We start from the raw sequence: 16,489 nt of genomic DNA on the forward strand, positions 1-16,489 counted from the left end.
GTGTACACATACCTCTAAATGCATTTCTTGATATCTTCAAATACACTCACCTAAAGGATTATTAGGAACACCATACTAATACTGTGTTTGACCCCCTTTCGCCTTCAGAACTGCCTTAATTCTACGTGGCATTGATTCAACAAGGTGCTGAAAGCATTCTTTAGAAATGTTGGCCCATATTGATAGGACAGCATCTTGCAGTTGATGGAGATTTGTGGGATGCACATCCAGGGCACGAAGCTCCCGTTCCACCACATCCCAAAGATGCCCTATTGGGTTGAGATCTGGTGCTCTTCTATCAGCTTGAATCAGTCGGCCCATTCTCCTCTGACCTCTAGCATCAACAAGGCATTTTCGCCCACAGGACTGCCGCATACTGGATGTTTTTCCCTTTTCACACCATTCTTTGTAAACCCTAGAAATGGTTGTGCGTGAAAATCCCAGTAACTGAGCAGATTGTGAAATACTCAGACCGGCCCGTCTGGCACCAACAACCATGCCACGCTCAAAATTGCTTAAATCACCTTTCTTTCCCATTCAGACATTCAGTTTGGAGTTCAGGAGATTGTCATGACCAGGACCACACCCCTAAATGCATTGAAGCAACTGCCATGTGATTGGTTGGTTAGATAATTGCATTAATGAGAAATTGAACAGGTGTTCCTAATAATCCTTTAGGTGAGTGTACATCGCTGCTCTAGAGGCAGTTCAGAGGAGAGCAACCAGACTTATTCCAGGTCTGAAGGGAACGTCCTACTGAGAGACTGAGGAACTGAACCTTTTCACCCTGGAACAGAGGAGACTACGTGGGGACTTGATCCAAGTCTTCAAAATCATGAAACGCATCGACCACATCAAACCAGAGGAGCTTTTCCAGATCAGCAGGGACACACGCACCCGGGGACACAAATGGAAATTGGGCTTCAAGGCATTCAAGACAGAAAACAGGAGACACTTCTTCACACAGAGAGGCGTCACAATCTGAACAAACTCCCCAGCGATGTGGCTGAAGAGACAATTTGGGAACATTCAAAAACAGACTGGATAGGATCCTTGATCACTTAGTTATTAATGGACACCAAACGAGCACAATGGGGCGAATGGCCTCCTCTCGATTGGACACTTTCTTATGTTCTTATGTTCTTATCTAAATAAGGTGCTTTTTAAAGATATCTCTAAATGATTTGCAGATACCTCTAAATGAAATAAAGATATCTCTAATTTATAATTTGGCTTGCCATTGTGACTGCAGTATTGTTAAGGTGCTTTTATGATGTTGGCAGAATTAGACCACTTACCTGATTCTTTAGGACAGGAACACTAATTTCTTCTTCCTCTTCTTCTTCTTCTTCTTCTTCACGTTGAGCATACAAAGCTCCCTGGCAGGACTGTGGCTGCAATCATCAGGAACAACGCGCCTCTGCAGGTGTGCGGTTCTAGACCTTTGCTCTCACTAACGTGTGTGGTTCTACTGCACTTTAGTGTAACTTTGCCTCATCCCGTTCATACAAAGCCCTTTAGATTTGTGTTCCATCCAGACATCTCAGTAAAGTGTTTTTTTAATTACTTGGCTCATTTTATTTATTTATTTATTTATTTATAATACCGATAGAGAGAGGGGAAACAGAAGTAGCTTTGATGTTGTAAAAAGTTGGAGAATGTTGCAAAGGAAGGGTGAAGAAAGTTTTTTTTATCTTAACCTCTAACTCATTTATAATGATGTAATGAAATGGAATGTCAGAGGTAGGTTTTAAGAAAATAATAATTAAAAAATAGTAATATCTGAAAACAAGCAATATTTAATTATCACGTCCCCAACTTGACTTTTACACAACAAATGACATATTTAACTTGTACGGGGGTGGGGGCATGGAAGCGCAGTCTGAACGCAGTGACTGGCTCTAGCACTTGTTAGAGAACGATGCCATGGCTGTGCGTCCTGCTGCTCTGCCGTCCTGCTGTCCTGCCGTCCTGCCACAGTGTACTTCCCCTTCCTGTTCCAAGATTCTGCCAGACGCAGGGAGAAGCAGACACAGGAAGCCAGGAACAAACCATTGACCTGCCAAGAGTCAGGAGTAGAGATGGGGGAGAGAGTGACAGAGAGAAAGAGTTCTGACTGTATCCTGACTCATGACGTGTGTATGTCTTGTGACTCTGGGTAGGTCTCTCTTAGTAAGCGGTGATTGACAAACAGACAAATAGACTCCCTGTGTGACCCCACACTTCTCCAGTCAACCGCCAGAGTTCACCATCCCCAGAATTCTAACCCCAGCTTGACATTCCTCAGCAACATTTGCAATTATCCAATTAACATTCCTCATCACCATGTGTACTTCTTCAATCAACCCTCTACTCCCATTGGACTACACTCCCTGCTCCATCTCCTGCCTCCCTCTGCTGCACATATATAATTCCCTTGCTGCAGTTACTTATTGTGAAGTCTTGTTCTCTCTCTTGTGTCATTTCTGAGCCTTTTATTCCAGTTTAGCCTTCTTGTGTTTCCAGTATTTCTGTGGCTAGAATATTTGTTGTAAGCTTTGGCAATGTAAGGATGTCCGGGTGGTCAGTGTAGAGTATCTCCAACAACACTTTGTGAAGAATGGCAAAAATCTAATCAAATCAAATCGCACAAAACTTCAGATAATCCATAATCAGGCTAAATGGAACTTCCTGTCACACTGAGGATCTTGTCCAATCCCCTCTCCCTCTCTCCTTGAATGAGCTCTGTGCCGAGCTTATATCCATCATAAGTATGTAGCTCCTCCCATTGAGCGGTACCACTATCACGTCATAGCTGGTTAAATAAGTCATAGGCATTTTCATTGCCTTATAGCAGCTATATCAGTATTCACAGATAGTGACATCTATATAAAAAGTTTCGGACCACACCATATCCTTTGAAGCACATACACTCACCTAAAGGATTATTAGGAACACCATACTAATACTGTGTTTGACCCCCTTTCGCCTTCAGAACTGCCTTAATTCTACGTGGCATTGATTCAACAAGGTGCTGAAAGCATTCTTTAGAAATGATGGCCCATATTGATAGGATTGCATCTTGCAGTTGATGGAGATTTGTGAGATGCACATCCAGGGCACGATGCTCCCGTTCCACCACATCCCAAAGATGCTCTATTGGGTTGAGATCTGGTGACTGTGGGGGCCAGTTTAGTACAGTGAACTCATTGTCATGTTCAAGAAACCAATTTGAAATGATTCGACCTTTGTGACATGGTGCATTATCCTGCTGGAAGTAGCCATCAGAGGATGGGTACATGGTGGTCATAAAGGGATGGACATGGTCAGAAACAATGCTCAGGTAGGCCGTGGCATTTAAACGATGCCCAATTGGCACTAAGGGGCCTAAAGTGTGCCAAGAAAACATCCCCCACACCATTACACCACCACCACCAGCCTGCGCAGTGGTAACAAGGCATGATGGATCCATGTTCTCATTCTGTTTACGCCAAATTCTGACTCTACCATCTGAATGTCTCAACAGAAATCGAGACTCATCAGACCAGGCAACATTTTTCCAGTCTTCAACTGTCCAATTTTGGTGAGCTTGTGCAAATTGTAGCCTCTTTTTCCTATTTGTAGTTGAGATGAGTGGTACCCGGTGGGGTCTTCTGCTGTTGTAGCCCATCCGCCTCAAGGTTGTACGTGTTGTGGCTTCACAAATGCTTTGCTGCATACCTCGGTTGTAACGAGTGGTTATTTCAGTCAAAGTTGCTCTTCTATCAGCTTGAATCAGTCGGCCCATTCTCCTCTGACCTCTAGCATCAACAAGGCATTTTCGCCCACAGGACTGCCGCATACTGGATGTTTTTCCCTTTTCACACCATTCTTTGTAAACCCTAGAAATGGTTGTGCATGAAAATCCCAGTAACTGAGCAGATTGTGAAATACTCAGACCGGCCCGTCTGGCACCAACAACCATGCCACGCTCAAAATTGCTTAAATCACCTTTCTTTCCCATTCAGACATTCAGTTTGGAGTTCAGGAGATTGTCTTGACCAGGACCACACCCCTAAATGCATTGAAGCAACTGCCATGTGATTGGTTGGTTAGATAATTGCATTAATGAGAAATTGAACAGGTGTTCCTAATAATCCTTTAGGTGAGTGTATATACATGCATGTACACACCATGCTTCAAGATGCTTCACCCCTCTATTCCTCTGCTCATGCGTGCTTCCTGCTGGTCCTTTAAAGCTTGTTACTATGCGCTCCCGCTGCACGCAGCCACAGCAGCTGACTGACTGCGCATCCAGGCTCTCAGGTACACACAGTAAGTTCTCAACCCTTTTCATTGTAACCCATAGCAAGTTATAAGCGATGTTATTTTAATGCCTGTGTGCACCCAGTAATCAAGACAACATACGCTCGTTTTGCTTTAACCATTGAAAGAGTTGTTAAAACCAGCCGGTACAACAGCAGATACAAATAAATACACGCACTTTTTACATATTTTAAGCACGTCCCTGATCTTCCTGATCATGCTTCTACAAGGTATAGATACACAATACACCCTGATATCAATCAGAAACTACACTTGTTTCTGTGCAGCCCCGTACATATACAAACAAACACCAGAGACTACACTCACCTAAAGGATTATAGGAACACCATACTAATACTGTGTTTGACCCCCTTTCGCCTTCAGAACTGCCTTAATTCTACGTGGCATTGATTCAACAAGGTGCTGAAAGCATTCTTTAGAAATGTTGGCCCATATTGATAGGACAGCATCTTGCAGTTGATGGAGATTTGTGGGATGCACATCCAGGACACGAAGCTCCCGTTCCACCACATCCCAAAGACGCTCTATTGGGTTGAGATCTGGTGCTCTTCTATCAGCTTGAATCAGTCGGCCCATTCTCCTCTGACCTCTAGCATCAACAAGGCATTTTCGCCCACAGGACTGCCGCATACTGGATGTTTTTCCCTTTTCACACCATTCTTTGTAAACCCTAGAAATGGTTGTGCGTGAAAATCCCAGTAACTGAGCAGATTGTGAAATACTCAGACCGGCCCGTCTGGCACCAACAACCATGCCACGCTCAAAATTGCTTAAATCACCTTTCTTTCCCATTCAGACATTCAGTTTGGAGTTCAGGAGATTGTCTTGACCAGGACCACACCCCTAAATGCATTGAAGCAACTGCCATGTGATTGGTTGGTTAGATAATTGCATTAATGAGAAATTGAACAGGTGTTCCTAATAATCCTTTAGGTGAGTGTATAATGCATTTGCAAACTCAAGTTCATAATTAGGGAAGGGGAACGCGTTTCTCCTTCACAGACAACAGCAGAATGTCATTCCCATAAAGCTCATTTGAATTTAATAGCTAAACAGTCAGATAGATGGACAGACAGATAATACTGGCTGAGATCTTCACTGACACTGCTGAGTGGGACCCTTATAGAGACCGTACTGCATGTGACAATACTCTCTGTGACAGTACTCTCTGTGACAATACTCTCTGTGACAGTACTCTCTGTGACAGTACTCACTGTGACAATACTCTCTGTGACAATACTCTCTGTGACAGTACTCTCTGTAACAGTACTCTCTGTGACAATACTCTCTGTGACAATACTCTCTGTGACAGTACTCTCTGTGACAGTACTCTGTAACAGTACTCTCTGTGACAATACTCTCTGTGACAGTACTCTCTGTGACAGTACTCTCTGTGACAATACTCTCTGTGACAGTACTCTCTGTGACAATACTCTCTGTGACAGTACTCTCTGTAACAGTACTCACTATGACACAACTCTCTGTGACAGTACTCTCTGTAACAGTACTCACTGTGACAATACTCTCTGTGACAATACTCTCTGTGACAGTACTCTGTAACAGTACTCTCTGTGACAATACTCTCTGTGACAGTACTCTCTGTGACAATACTCTCTGTGACAGTACTCTCTGTAACAGTACTCACTATGACACAACTCTCTGTGACCAGGGATGGGCAGTATTTATGATACATGTATTTAAAATACGTATTTCAAATACAAAATAGGATTTTGTAAGTTGTATTTGATAAGGTTGATAAAAATGGCTTCATATTTTGTATCAAAATACTTTATAGTTTTGTATTTTGTAGTTTAAAAATACTGTAAAATACTTTGTGAGAAGTCTACATGATGACATCATAAAAATGCTGCCTCTGATTGGTGCCTACTCAGTAATTTGCCCAGACTTGTTGAGATCAGAACAGAAAATGGATCCATACCCGAAGAAGAAGGTCAAGGTGAGAAACAGTTCATGTTAAGTTTTGGTGTTCGTTTTAGTAGCCTAGGCTAAATCGTTTACCAATTTACTTAATGTTCTAGCTAACTATTTGACCCGAGTAGCAGCCCTCACAGTTAACGTTAGCTTGCTACTTTCAGCCGATGTTAAGTTTTCGGATGTGCACGTTTTACAGAAGCCAACTCAGAGCAAGGCAGAGCTGGAGTCTTTGCACTACTTTGAGGATCAAAGGAGGGACTTGGCATCTTTGAAGCAGTATCCCCTAATCAAGCACCTTTTGTGAGGTCTAACACAATCATCCCAATCACAGGCTTACTCTCTCTCACACACACACACACACACTCACTCAATCACACGCTTACTCTCTCACACACACCCACACACTCACTCAATCACACGCTTACTCTCACACACACACCCACACTTACTCAATCACACGCTTACTCTCTCTCACACACACACACACACTCAATCACACGCTTACTCTCTCACACACACCCACACACTCACTCAATCACACGCTTACTCTCTCACACACACTCACACACTCACTCAATCACACGCTTACTCTCTCACACACACCCACACACTCACTCAATCACACGCTTACTCTCTCACACACACCCACACACTCACTCAATCACACGCTTACTCTCTCACACACACTCACACATAAGTTTGACAGTTTGTGGTAGGACTTTTGAACTGTTTTGGAATACCTGGTCTGTAGTATCTCTATTGTAGTATTCTCTATTGGAGTTTAAGTAAATATTCTTACTACACTATTAATGTGTATGTGTCCTCTATACCTATATTCTGAGGCTCTCAATAGATTTAGTGGTTGGAGTTGGGTTAATACTCCTTGTCAGGTTCTGTTGCTACTTTCCGATTACGTTTCTGGGTACATTTAAAATCAAAACATATTGATCATTTATTAATTGTTGACAAAGTGCTAAAATGCTTGTTTTCAACTTCCAAATAGGTGTCCAATGATTGATAAATTGATTGATTGATAAATAATTGTTTGCAAATGATTGTACCCTAATTGAAGTAGCTTTTTAGTAGTATCATGATTTTGCATACCATTCTATGAATGACTGTCTGACATATAATGTATTATTATATTTATAATTAACAATCAAATTATTAATTACTTAGAAACTAGTTGCTATGAATAAAGGTGCCATCAGTTGTCTTCTCATGAATGACTTGTTTGTCATTGGGTCAGTGTTGCTGATGAAAAGTAGGCCCTTCACTACCAAACACCAAGTAACTAAATTAGGATACATTTCTGAGTCATTAGTAAACTTAGTTAAACATTAAACTGTTGGTTACTTTAAAACTAACCTTCATCTGGGTGATCACAGGGATATGTTAATATTTGATCTGTTAACTGGTTGCATATGTCAGATTTATCACACGACTCGTTAGGCAGAGGAAAGCTGTTGCTATCAAACATTATCTACTTAATCACCGTCCAGGATGTAGGACTTCACTTACTGTACTTGTGTAAATTGTAAATTGGAATTTGTAAAATGTATTATTTTGAATTGCTATATTTTAGTTAAATTTAATTTGTAATGATTGATGCCTTGTACTTACTGTATTTTTGAACTTATGTTGTAAGTCGCCCTGGATAAGGGCATCTGTCAAGAAATACAAATAATAATAATAATCAACTGAGTCAATGTACTGGTGAAGGGGTAGATCAAACAGGCCGATAGATGGAAGGTTTGCGAAGTGATTTCATGCTCCCTTGTAAAAGTATTTTTTAGTATTTTTAAAATACAAAAATACAGTAGTTTATTTTGATACATGGTGTGGCTGCTGTATTTTGTAGTTTATTTTGACACTTCAAATTAAGGTATTTGGCATCTTATTTTAAAATAAATTTTGATGTATCTTTGCCCATCCCTGTCTGTGACAGTACTTTCTTTTACAATACTCTCTGTAACAAATACTTTCTGTGACAATACTCTGTGACAATACTGTGACAGTACTCTCTGTGACAATACTCTCTGTGACAATACTCTCTGTGACAATACTTTCTGTGACAATACTCTCTGTGACAATACTCTCTGTGACAATACTTTCTGTGACAATACTCTCTGTAACAATACTCTGTGACCATATTCTCTGTAACAGTACTCACTATAAAAGTCGCAATAACCAGCAGGAAAACCCTGCAGATCTCCAGGTGCTGCTGTAGGGAGTGAGCGATGGTGAAGAGACAGTCCTGGGGAAAGGAGACAACAAGATACAGCTGAGACATGCATTCACACACTCATACACAACCACACACACTCTGCAATTACAACGTGTGAGGCTCCAGGGGAACAGGCACGTTGGGAAAACATGGATCAGAAACTGGGTAAAGTTCTGATGGACAACAATACCGGGAGCTGCCATTCAGCCCTGAGCTGGGATTGCAACTCTCTCACGCAGGATTCAAGACGCATGTGCCACCACTACACCGATAGGGTCGGCTCTCTCGTCTGGCTGTAAGTACATGACTTCCCTAGACATCTGGTTACACAAGCTCATGCGGACTGGACATACCATCGCAGCCGTGGAGCAGAGTGAGAAGCTGCAGGTTTGCACATGTGCAGCAGCCCACCATTGGGATATGGTTTGCGCAATATTGCGTTTCTGTACGATGTCAGCTGGTCTGAGTTCAATCTCATTTCCAGATGTTGTCCATTGGAAGAATTCTGACAGATCCTTTCATGTACTGGTCCTCGACAGAGAGGGATCTGTCTACACTGGATATAACTGGACAGGAGCTCCGAGCATTGCCTTCCTCATCGTCCTCACGGTCTCTAAAAGCCCTGCTGTTTACATGAGTATCCATGCAAACCACTTTGGATAACATGCCAGCCAGGTGAATGATTACAGCTTCTATTTCTGATATTAATAATGATGGATAGCTAGCAGCTGAGGTTCAGCTTAGGAATGGCTGTGATTGGAGTTGCCCATGTGAAGGCATCCCCTGGGATTCTCAGTGGAGCCCAGCCCTGCCTCAGAGAGACTCTTCCCAGCTTTGACAGCTCAGCCCTGCCAGTTAGTTAGAGAGATGCGTTATCACTCTGTTATTATTATAGCCCCCTCCCCCTACAGTTTCTGGCCCTGTTTCTCTCACTCCTTGGAAATAGTTTTCCCCTCTCAGACAGATTGACCAACACAGATTTTCCCGAAAGATAAAACATCCGTGTGCCCAGCAGTGCCGTGTGTCTGCAGCAGCAAGTGCTGAGTGAACAATCGTGTTTCTATTGTATGACTCTGTCTGAAGCCTCCCTGTCCAGCCGCACTGCACTGCACCCCCAACACACCGATCCTGCTGGGCAATTGCTCCTGGATTGCCCCTGTGTTCCTGTTGGATATTCACAGTAATCTGTCAAAAATTCTGTCTGTTTAAAAATTCTGCTACGTTTTAAATAGTTATTGTTATTATTGTAAATATATTGTAAATCATAAATATATGTAAAGTATATAAGAACTATAAAATACATGTATTATAAATATGAGACTTAGATGTGGGCCGTTCCCACCAGGGTTCCTGTGCATCTAAGGTGGCAGTAGCAGCTTCCTGGCGGCGCAGTCCGGAGGTGCTGTACCCATACCTGTCTCTGCCCTGGGAAGTGCCGTACCCATACCTGTCTCTGCTCTCTGAGCTGCGGTGAGCAGGTCGTCTCTCGCAGGATCGGCTCCTGGCTTGGGGGCAGGTCTCTCCCACAGCAGGAGAACTGTTGGGAGTGGACAGCCAGGGAGGGAGAGGAGAATCAGCCACACCGAGACACACCGGTTCTACTGCCAGAGACTGAGCATATTGAGGCGAGCGTGTGTCACCTGGACTGTGTGTCCACACAGAGAGATGAGGGCGTACTGGGTGGTTAAGTGCTCTGTGAATTTCTTGTGTTTTGTGTGGCGGGGGTGGGAGGGGGTGGTTCTTTTAATTTAATCATTGTGACTAAAAAGACAGAATGATATGTAGAGGAAGACAGAGAGACAGACAGACAGACAGAGAATAAACACAGACACACAGACTGTCATGCAAAAATTAAATAATAAGACTGACAGACAGACAGACAGACAGAGAGACAGACTGAAAAAAAAACCATAAACACAGATAGAGCAGTCAGACAGAGAGAATGAACACAGACAGGCTCACCGCAGTATGGACGAGTGTCAGATGCCGCTGGGCTCTGTCTGAGTGATTCAGGGCGAAGTCGTGACACAGACGGTCATACAGGTCCTGACCTGCTGCCCCCACCTGCCACACAGACAGACAGACAGAGAGACAGAGGAGTGGAGACGCTATGCAACCATGTCAAGTTTGTTGTTTTAATGGATATATTTATTCTCAGGGCCAAGGGAAGACATGTTCCTAAGGCATATGTCCTACAGCACACCGCTGCATTATGCAAGTGCCCAGCGCACTGCAGCACAGGAAGCACTCGGAGCCCACAGAGCACCAAAAGCACAATGAAAACACAAACCACGCACCACCATGTTATCAGTGTGTTATAAGTGCAGAAACAGAAACGATGACCACTTCCTTTCAGACCTCACATGTCCCGAGGCATGAGGAAGGAAAATATCAATAATACAAACATACATTTTAAAAATGTGGAGACTGTGGAGAAAACACAAAGAGGGAAGCAGCAGCTTAAGCAAAAGGAGGAAACCTTTCTAACACACTGAGGGGACTTTGAGGGGAATTCCTGGACGGGTCAATGACTCCGGCTGTGTTGAAACTCGGATGTGTTCGTCACCAAAAATCCCCTGAATGACAGGCTCCCCTTTATTCACATGAACACCAGCTCTGACATACAGAGCACGTCCAAGTGGTGATCGGCAGGGCAGCGGAGTCCAGTCAGAGCAGATTGTGTGTCCAGTGTGTGTGTCCAGTGCAGTCCAGTCAGAGCAGGTGTGTGTGTCTGGTGTGTGTGTCCAGTGCAGTCCAGTCAGAGCAGATTGTGTGTCCGGTGTGTGTATCCAGTGCAGTCCAGTCAGAGCAGATTGTGTGTCCAGTGTGTGTGTCCGGTGCAGTCCAGTCAGAGCAGGTGTGTGTGTGTCCGGTGCAGTCCAGTCAGAGCAAGTATGTGTGTCTGGTGTGTGTGTCCAGTGCAGTCCAGTCAGAGCAGATTGTGTGTCCGGTGTGTGTATCCAGTGCAGTCCAGTCAGAGCAGATTGTGTGTCCAGTGTGTGTGTCCGGTGCAGTCCAGTCAGAGCAGGTGTGTGTGTGTCCGGTGCAGTCCAGTCAGAGCAGATTGTGTGTATCCGGTGCAGTCCAGTCAGAGTAGGTGTGTGTGTGTGTCCGGTGTGTCTGTCCAGTGCAGTCCAGTCAGAGTAGGTGTGTGTGTGTCCAGTGCAGTCCAGTCAGAGCAGATTGTGTGTCCGGTGTGTGTGTCCGGTGCAGTCCAGTCAGAGAACTGGGCAGGAGGGCTATGCGTAAGGAAAGGCATTTTGACCATTCCACCATTTCTTGTTTTCTATCAATTATAAATCAATAATTATTGATCATATATATTAAAAAGGACACAATGGCAGTGAGAAGGGGAACGGCCTCTCCTGGCTCACAGTGTATCTTGGGTCTGATGCACCATTAACGGAGAGGATGATTCAACCAGATCTGGGACATAATTCCACATCAATTTTAATTGACGGACAAAATCGCACAGGAGAGGAACATTCCACAGGGGGAGCGGCTCTGCAGTGCAGGAGGGGGATGATGAGCGGCTACACTCACTCACACACACATACACACACATAGTCCGCAGCACTGTGCTCTCTCTGCTGTACTGAAATATTCATCAGGTGGTTGAAGCTGTACATCAAGAGCAGAGATGCTGCCCATCACCCCCCCGCGCTCCCAGTTCACTGAGTCTCTGAGGAGACGAGTTGCATCCAGAATAACACAGAACTGTCCAAACCCAGAACAGAGCAACGCTTGCATGATGCTTGTGAATTGAATAAAGGATATATAGAATGTATATTCGCATTAATAACACAACTAAGCCCTTGATACAAATTCCAGTTGCTTGTCGAGCTTGTTACAGCTGTTTCATACTCACCTCTGCGCCGCTTTCCCAAGTCCAGACCAGCAGCTGCACAAAGCCACACAGCAGCACCCCCAGGACAATCATCACCTGCACACACACACACACACACACACACACACACGGAGGAAAACAGAGGCACAGTCAGTGTGTAGGAGGCAGGACCTGACATTCAGCTCCACAAACCACCTGACGCGCCTCTCAGGAACGTCACTTATTTATTGTCACCGGACTTTACTGCGACCTGCCAGTCTTTACACAGTTTTCTCCAGATCTCAGTCTCGGGGGATCTGAGTCTGAGGGGGATGCCCTGGTGGCGAGCGGGACGACACGCTCAGGGAGGGACTGCAGAGAGCGATTCATACACGAGGGGGGAGGAGAGAGGGAGGAGGAGAAGCCGCATTAATAGAGGAATGGATTTCTTATTAGAGAGTGGGCTCCTCTCCATACATAATTGATTTGTGGGTTCTCAGCTCATTAAGATAAAAGAGCCTCAGCTGAGAGAGAGCCAAGCAACCCCCCACCCATCTCTCTTTCTCTCAGTCTCACTTTCTCTCTCTCTCTCTGTCTCTCTCTCTTTTCTTTCTCTCAGTCTCACTATCTCTTTCTTTCTTATTCTCCTTCTTCCCCTCCCCTTTTGTCCTCTTTGTGTATGAGCTGGAGATCAGGCTTTTTAAGAAAACAAAGAAGGATAAAAACATGTATAAATGCAAAATCAGAAAACATGTCAATGAGTTTTTATTACAAATACAAATGGAAGTATAAATGGTCTTTCATTTAAATGTAGGTTGTTTTTAGGGTAATATAGCTAATATTTTGGTCTAAATTGACGTGAAGTGATGTTTGTGTAAACTGTAAGTCTGCCAAGAAATAATAATAATAATAATTATTATTATTATTATTATTATTATTATTATTATTATTATTAATACCACAATATAAATAAGTTATTAGGAAACAAAATTACAATAATAAATGAATATAAAAACAATTGAAGTGAAATGCACGGATAGGGCTGAAATGGTAGAACACCACCCTCTGGTGGTTGTTAGTGCATGCCTGCACTCTGGAACCGGGTGGAGAAATGAAGGCTTTGGACCGAGCAGTACTCACCACCCCCAGCAGCCCCTCTGACTCGTGGTACAGACCCATACAGCACAGCCCGGCCACCACCAGCAGGAGAGTCCCCACCGCCCCCCCCACGGCCTGCACTGAGGGACACACAGCAACACAGCGGGGTTATAGCATAGCAGTGCTGAGATACAGCACAGTGCAGTGTAGTATAGTATAGTGCAGGACAGTACAGTGTAGTGTAGTATAGTGTAGTAGTAAAATACATAGAGTACGGCACAGTACAGTAAAGTACAGTGTAGTATAGTACAGCACCACCCCCACCCGGACCACATTTCGCCAGCACCCCTGACCGACTTGTGCCCCCCTAGTCATTTGTGATGCCCCCCCGCCGAGTTCATCCTGCTGCTGGGACTGAGTTTAGTAAAATACACTGAGTACGGCTCTGTACAATATAGTAGAGTACAGTATAGTACAGTTCAGTACAGTATAGTATAGTAAAGCACAGTATAGTACAGCACAGGACACACAGCAGGACAGAAAGACAGACGGACACACAGACGGACACAGACGGATGGACAGGCGGACAGGTGGACAGCTGAGCCTGGGATGCTCTGAGTTGCGATTAAGGGGGGGCTCTCCCTCTCCGTGGTGACAGCCGTCAAAGGACGTTTTACAATCAAGAGAGAGAGACACGGAGAGAGAGAAAGGAAAATACAGAGAGACAGGAAAGGAGTGAGTGAGAGAGAGAAAGGCAGAGAGAGAGAGAGAGCGATGGGCACAGGATCAACACTAAGAATAGGCCTCCCTATCTGGGCAGCGGTGTCTTCGCAGCTCTGTGGGTTTGGGCTCGGCCGCTATCTCTGGCAGTTACTCTCTGTGGACACGACGCACACTGATGCCTGACAGGGGATCTGCTTATCTGGAGCAGCATGTGTGCACAGTGAGGACGGGCCAGCGGGGACGACTGGGAGAGAGGGAGCACCACAGCAGTGCTAGTGAGCCAGAGATTTGATCCTCCATGGCCAGAGGTGAGAGACAAACTACTGAAGTGTGGATGAGCTCCCTGTGGCCTCTCTGAGCCCCTACAGGTCTGCGCTGAGGAACACCCCGCCGGCGTTGTGTCTGTAAGAGCCTTACAGCTGTGTCAGACTGCGGCGCTGTGCTGTGCTGTGCTGTGCTGTGTGTTGTACTGTGCTATAGTAGTGACAGTGCTCAGAGACAGTGGTGTGGCTGGCAGTCAGTGGTCAGCGGTCGGTTGTCGTACCGCTGTGCAGCAGGGCTGTGTATCTGGACTCGGGCAGGCCGGCACTCTGCAGCGTGCCCAGTCGCTCTTCACAGGCGGTCCACGTGGTCACGACCAGAACCACCGAGCCCAGCACCTGCCAACACAACACAGTGCAGTACAGTGCAGGAGACAATGCAGTATAGAACACCATAGTGCAGTATAGAACACCACATACAGTATCAAGCATCACAGTGTAGTATAGAACACCACAGTGTAGTATAGAACACCATAGTGTAGTATAGAACAGCATAGTTTAGTATAGAACACCACAGTGTAGTATAGAACACCACAGTGTAGTATAGAACACCATAGTGTAGTATAGAACAGCATAGTTTAGTATAGAACACCACAGTGTAGTATAGAACAGCATAGTTTAGTATAGAACACCACAGTGTAGTATAGAACACCACAGTGTAGTATAGAACAGCATAGTTTAGTATAGAACACCACAGTGTAGTATAGAACACCACAGTGTAGTATAGAACACCATAGTGTAGTATAGAACACCACAGTGTAGTATAGAACACCACAGTGTAGTATAGAACACCATAGTGTAGTATAGAACAGCATAGTTTAGTATAGAACACCACAGTGTAGTATAGAACAGCATAGTTTAGTATAGAACACCACAGTGTAGTATAGAACACCACAGTGTAGTATAGAACAGCATAGTGTAGTATAGAACACCACAGTGTAGTATAGAACACCACAGTGTAGTATAGAACAGCATAGTGTAGTATAGAACACCACAGTGTAGTATAGAACACCACAGTGTAGTATAGAACAGCATAGTTTAGTATAGAACACCACAGTGTAGTATAGAACACCACAGTGTAGTATAGAACACCATAGTGTAGTATAGAACACCACAGTGTAGTATAGAACAGCATAGTTTAGTATAGAACACCACAGTGTAGTATAGAACACCACAGTGTAGTTTAGAACACCACAGTGTAGTATAGAACAGCATAGTTTAGTATAGAACACCACAGTGTAGTATAGAACACCACAGTGTAGTATAGAACACCATAGTGTAGTATAGAACACCACAGTGTAGTATAGAACAGCATAGTTTAGTATAGAACACCACAGTGTAGTATAGAACACCACAGTGTAGTTTAGAACACCACAGTGTAGTATAGAACAGCATAGTTTAGTATAGAACACCACAGTGTAGTATAGAACACCACAGTGTAGTTTAGAACACCACAGTGTAGTATAGAACACCACAGTGTAGTATAGAACACCACAGTGTAGTATAGAACACCACAGTGTATTATAGTGTATTCCATAAACACATTTTATTTGATGTTGCCTTAATTTGATCTATTATACCTTTCCATACTATTACTGCTGCAAAACCACTCCTACCCTAGGCTTTTGCTCTGATATTTTGTAAGTCGCCCTGGACAAGGGCGTCTGCTAAGAAATAAATATTAATTATAATAGACTATACTACTGATACATAGATTACCAACAGTCATAGGTGTAGAGCACTAGACATAGAAATACATGACTGTTATATTTACAGAGACTTTTACACACTGTACCAACGCGCTCTGATTCTAACCTCACATTTACCACCACGACTACTACTGCAATTACTATACATGAATATAATGTTATCATTCAAATTCAAACTACTACTAATAATAATAATAATTATAAACACTCCTAAAGTTTATTATTATTATTATTATTATTATTATTATTATTATTATTATTATTATTATGCAAACCATATGGCTACCCCACTCATAATGCACATTTCAAAGAAAACAAAAGTAAAGGAAAAATTAAAGAAGAAGTA

At 43.7% G+C, this 16,489-nt stretch overlaps 1 protein-coding gene across 1 annotated transcript in view; it reads right to left on the reverse strand.

Annotated features, from left to right (window-relative positions):
- Window positions 1-1,779: 1,779 nt before the first annotated feature.
- LOC136748940 (tetraspanin-32) overlaps window positions 1,780-16,489 on the reverse strand; it is a 14,857-nt gene continuing 147 nt past the window's right edge. The window contains exons 2-8 of the mRNA XM_066702948.1: window positions 14,659-14,773; window positions 13,434-13,531; window positions 12,336-12,410; window positions 10,430-10,531; window positions 9,915-10,004; window positions 8,414-8,497; window positions 1,780-2,059 (exon numbers count right to left, since the gene is read on the reverse strand). Of these exons, the coding sequence (XP_066559045.1) occupies window positions 1,847-2,059; window positions 8,414-8,497; window positions 9,915-10,004; window positions 10,430-10,531; window positions 12,336-12,410; window positions 13,434-13,531; window positions 14,659-14,773 (777 nt within the window). The 3' untranslated portion in view covers window positions 1,780-1,846. The remainder of the gene's footprint in view (window positions 2,060-8,413; window positions 8,498-9,914; window positions 10,005-10,429; window positions 10,532-12,335; window positions 12,411-13,433; window positions 13,532-14,658; window positions 14,774-16,489) is intronic.

Source organism: Amia ocellicauda, chromosome 4, assembly GCF_036373705.1.
Source record: "Amia ocellicauda isolate fAmiCal2 chromosome 4, fAmiCal2.hap1, whole genome shotgun sequence".
Lineage (NCBI taxonomy): Eukaryota > Metazoa > Chordata > Actinopteri > Amiiformes > Amiidae > Amia > Amia ocellicauda.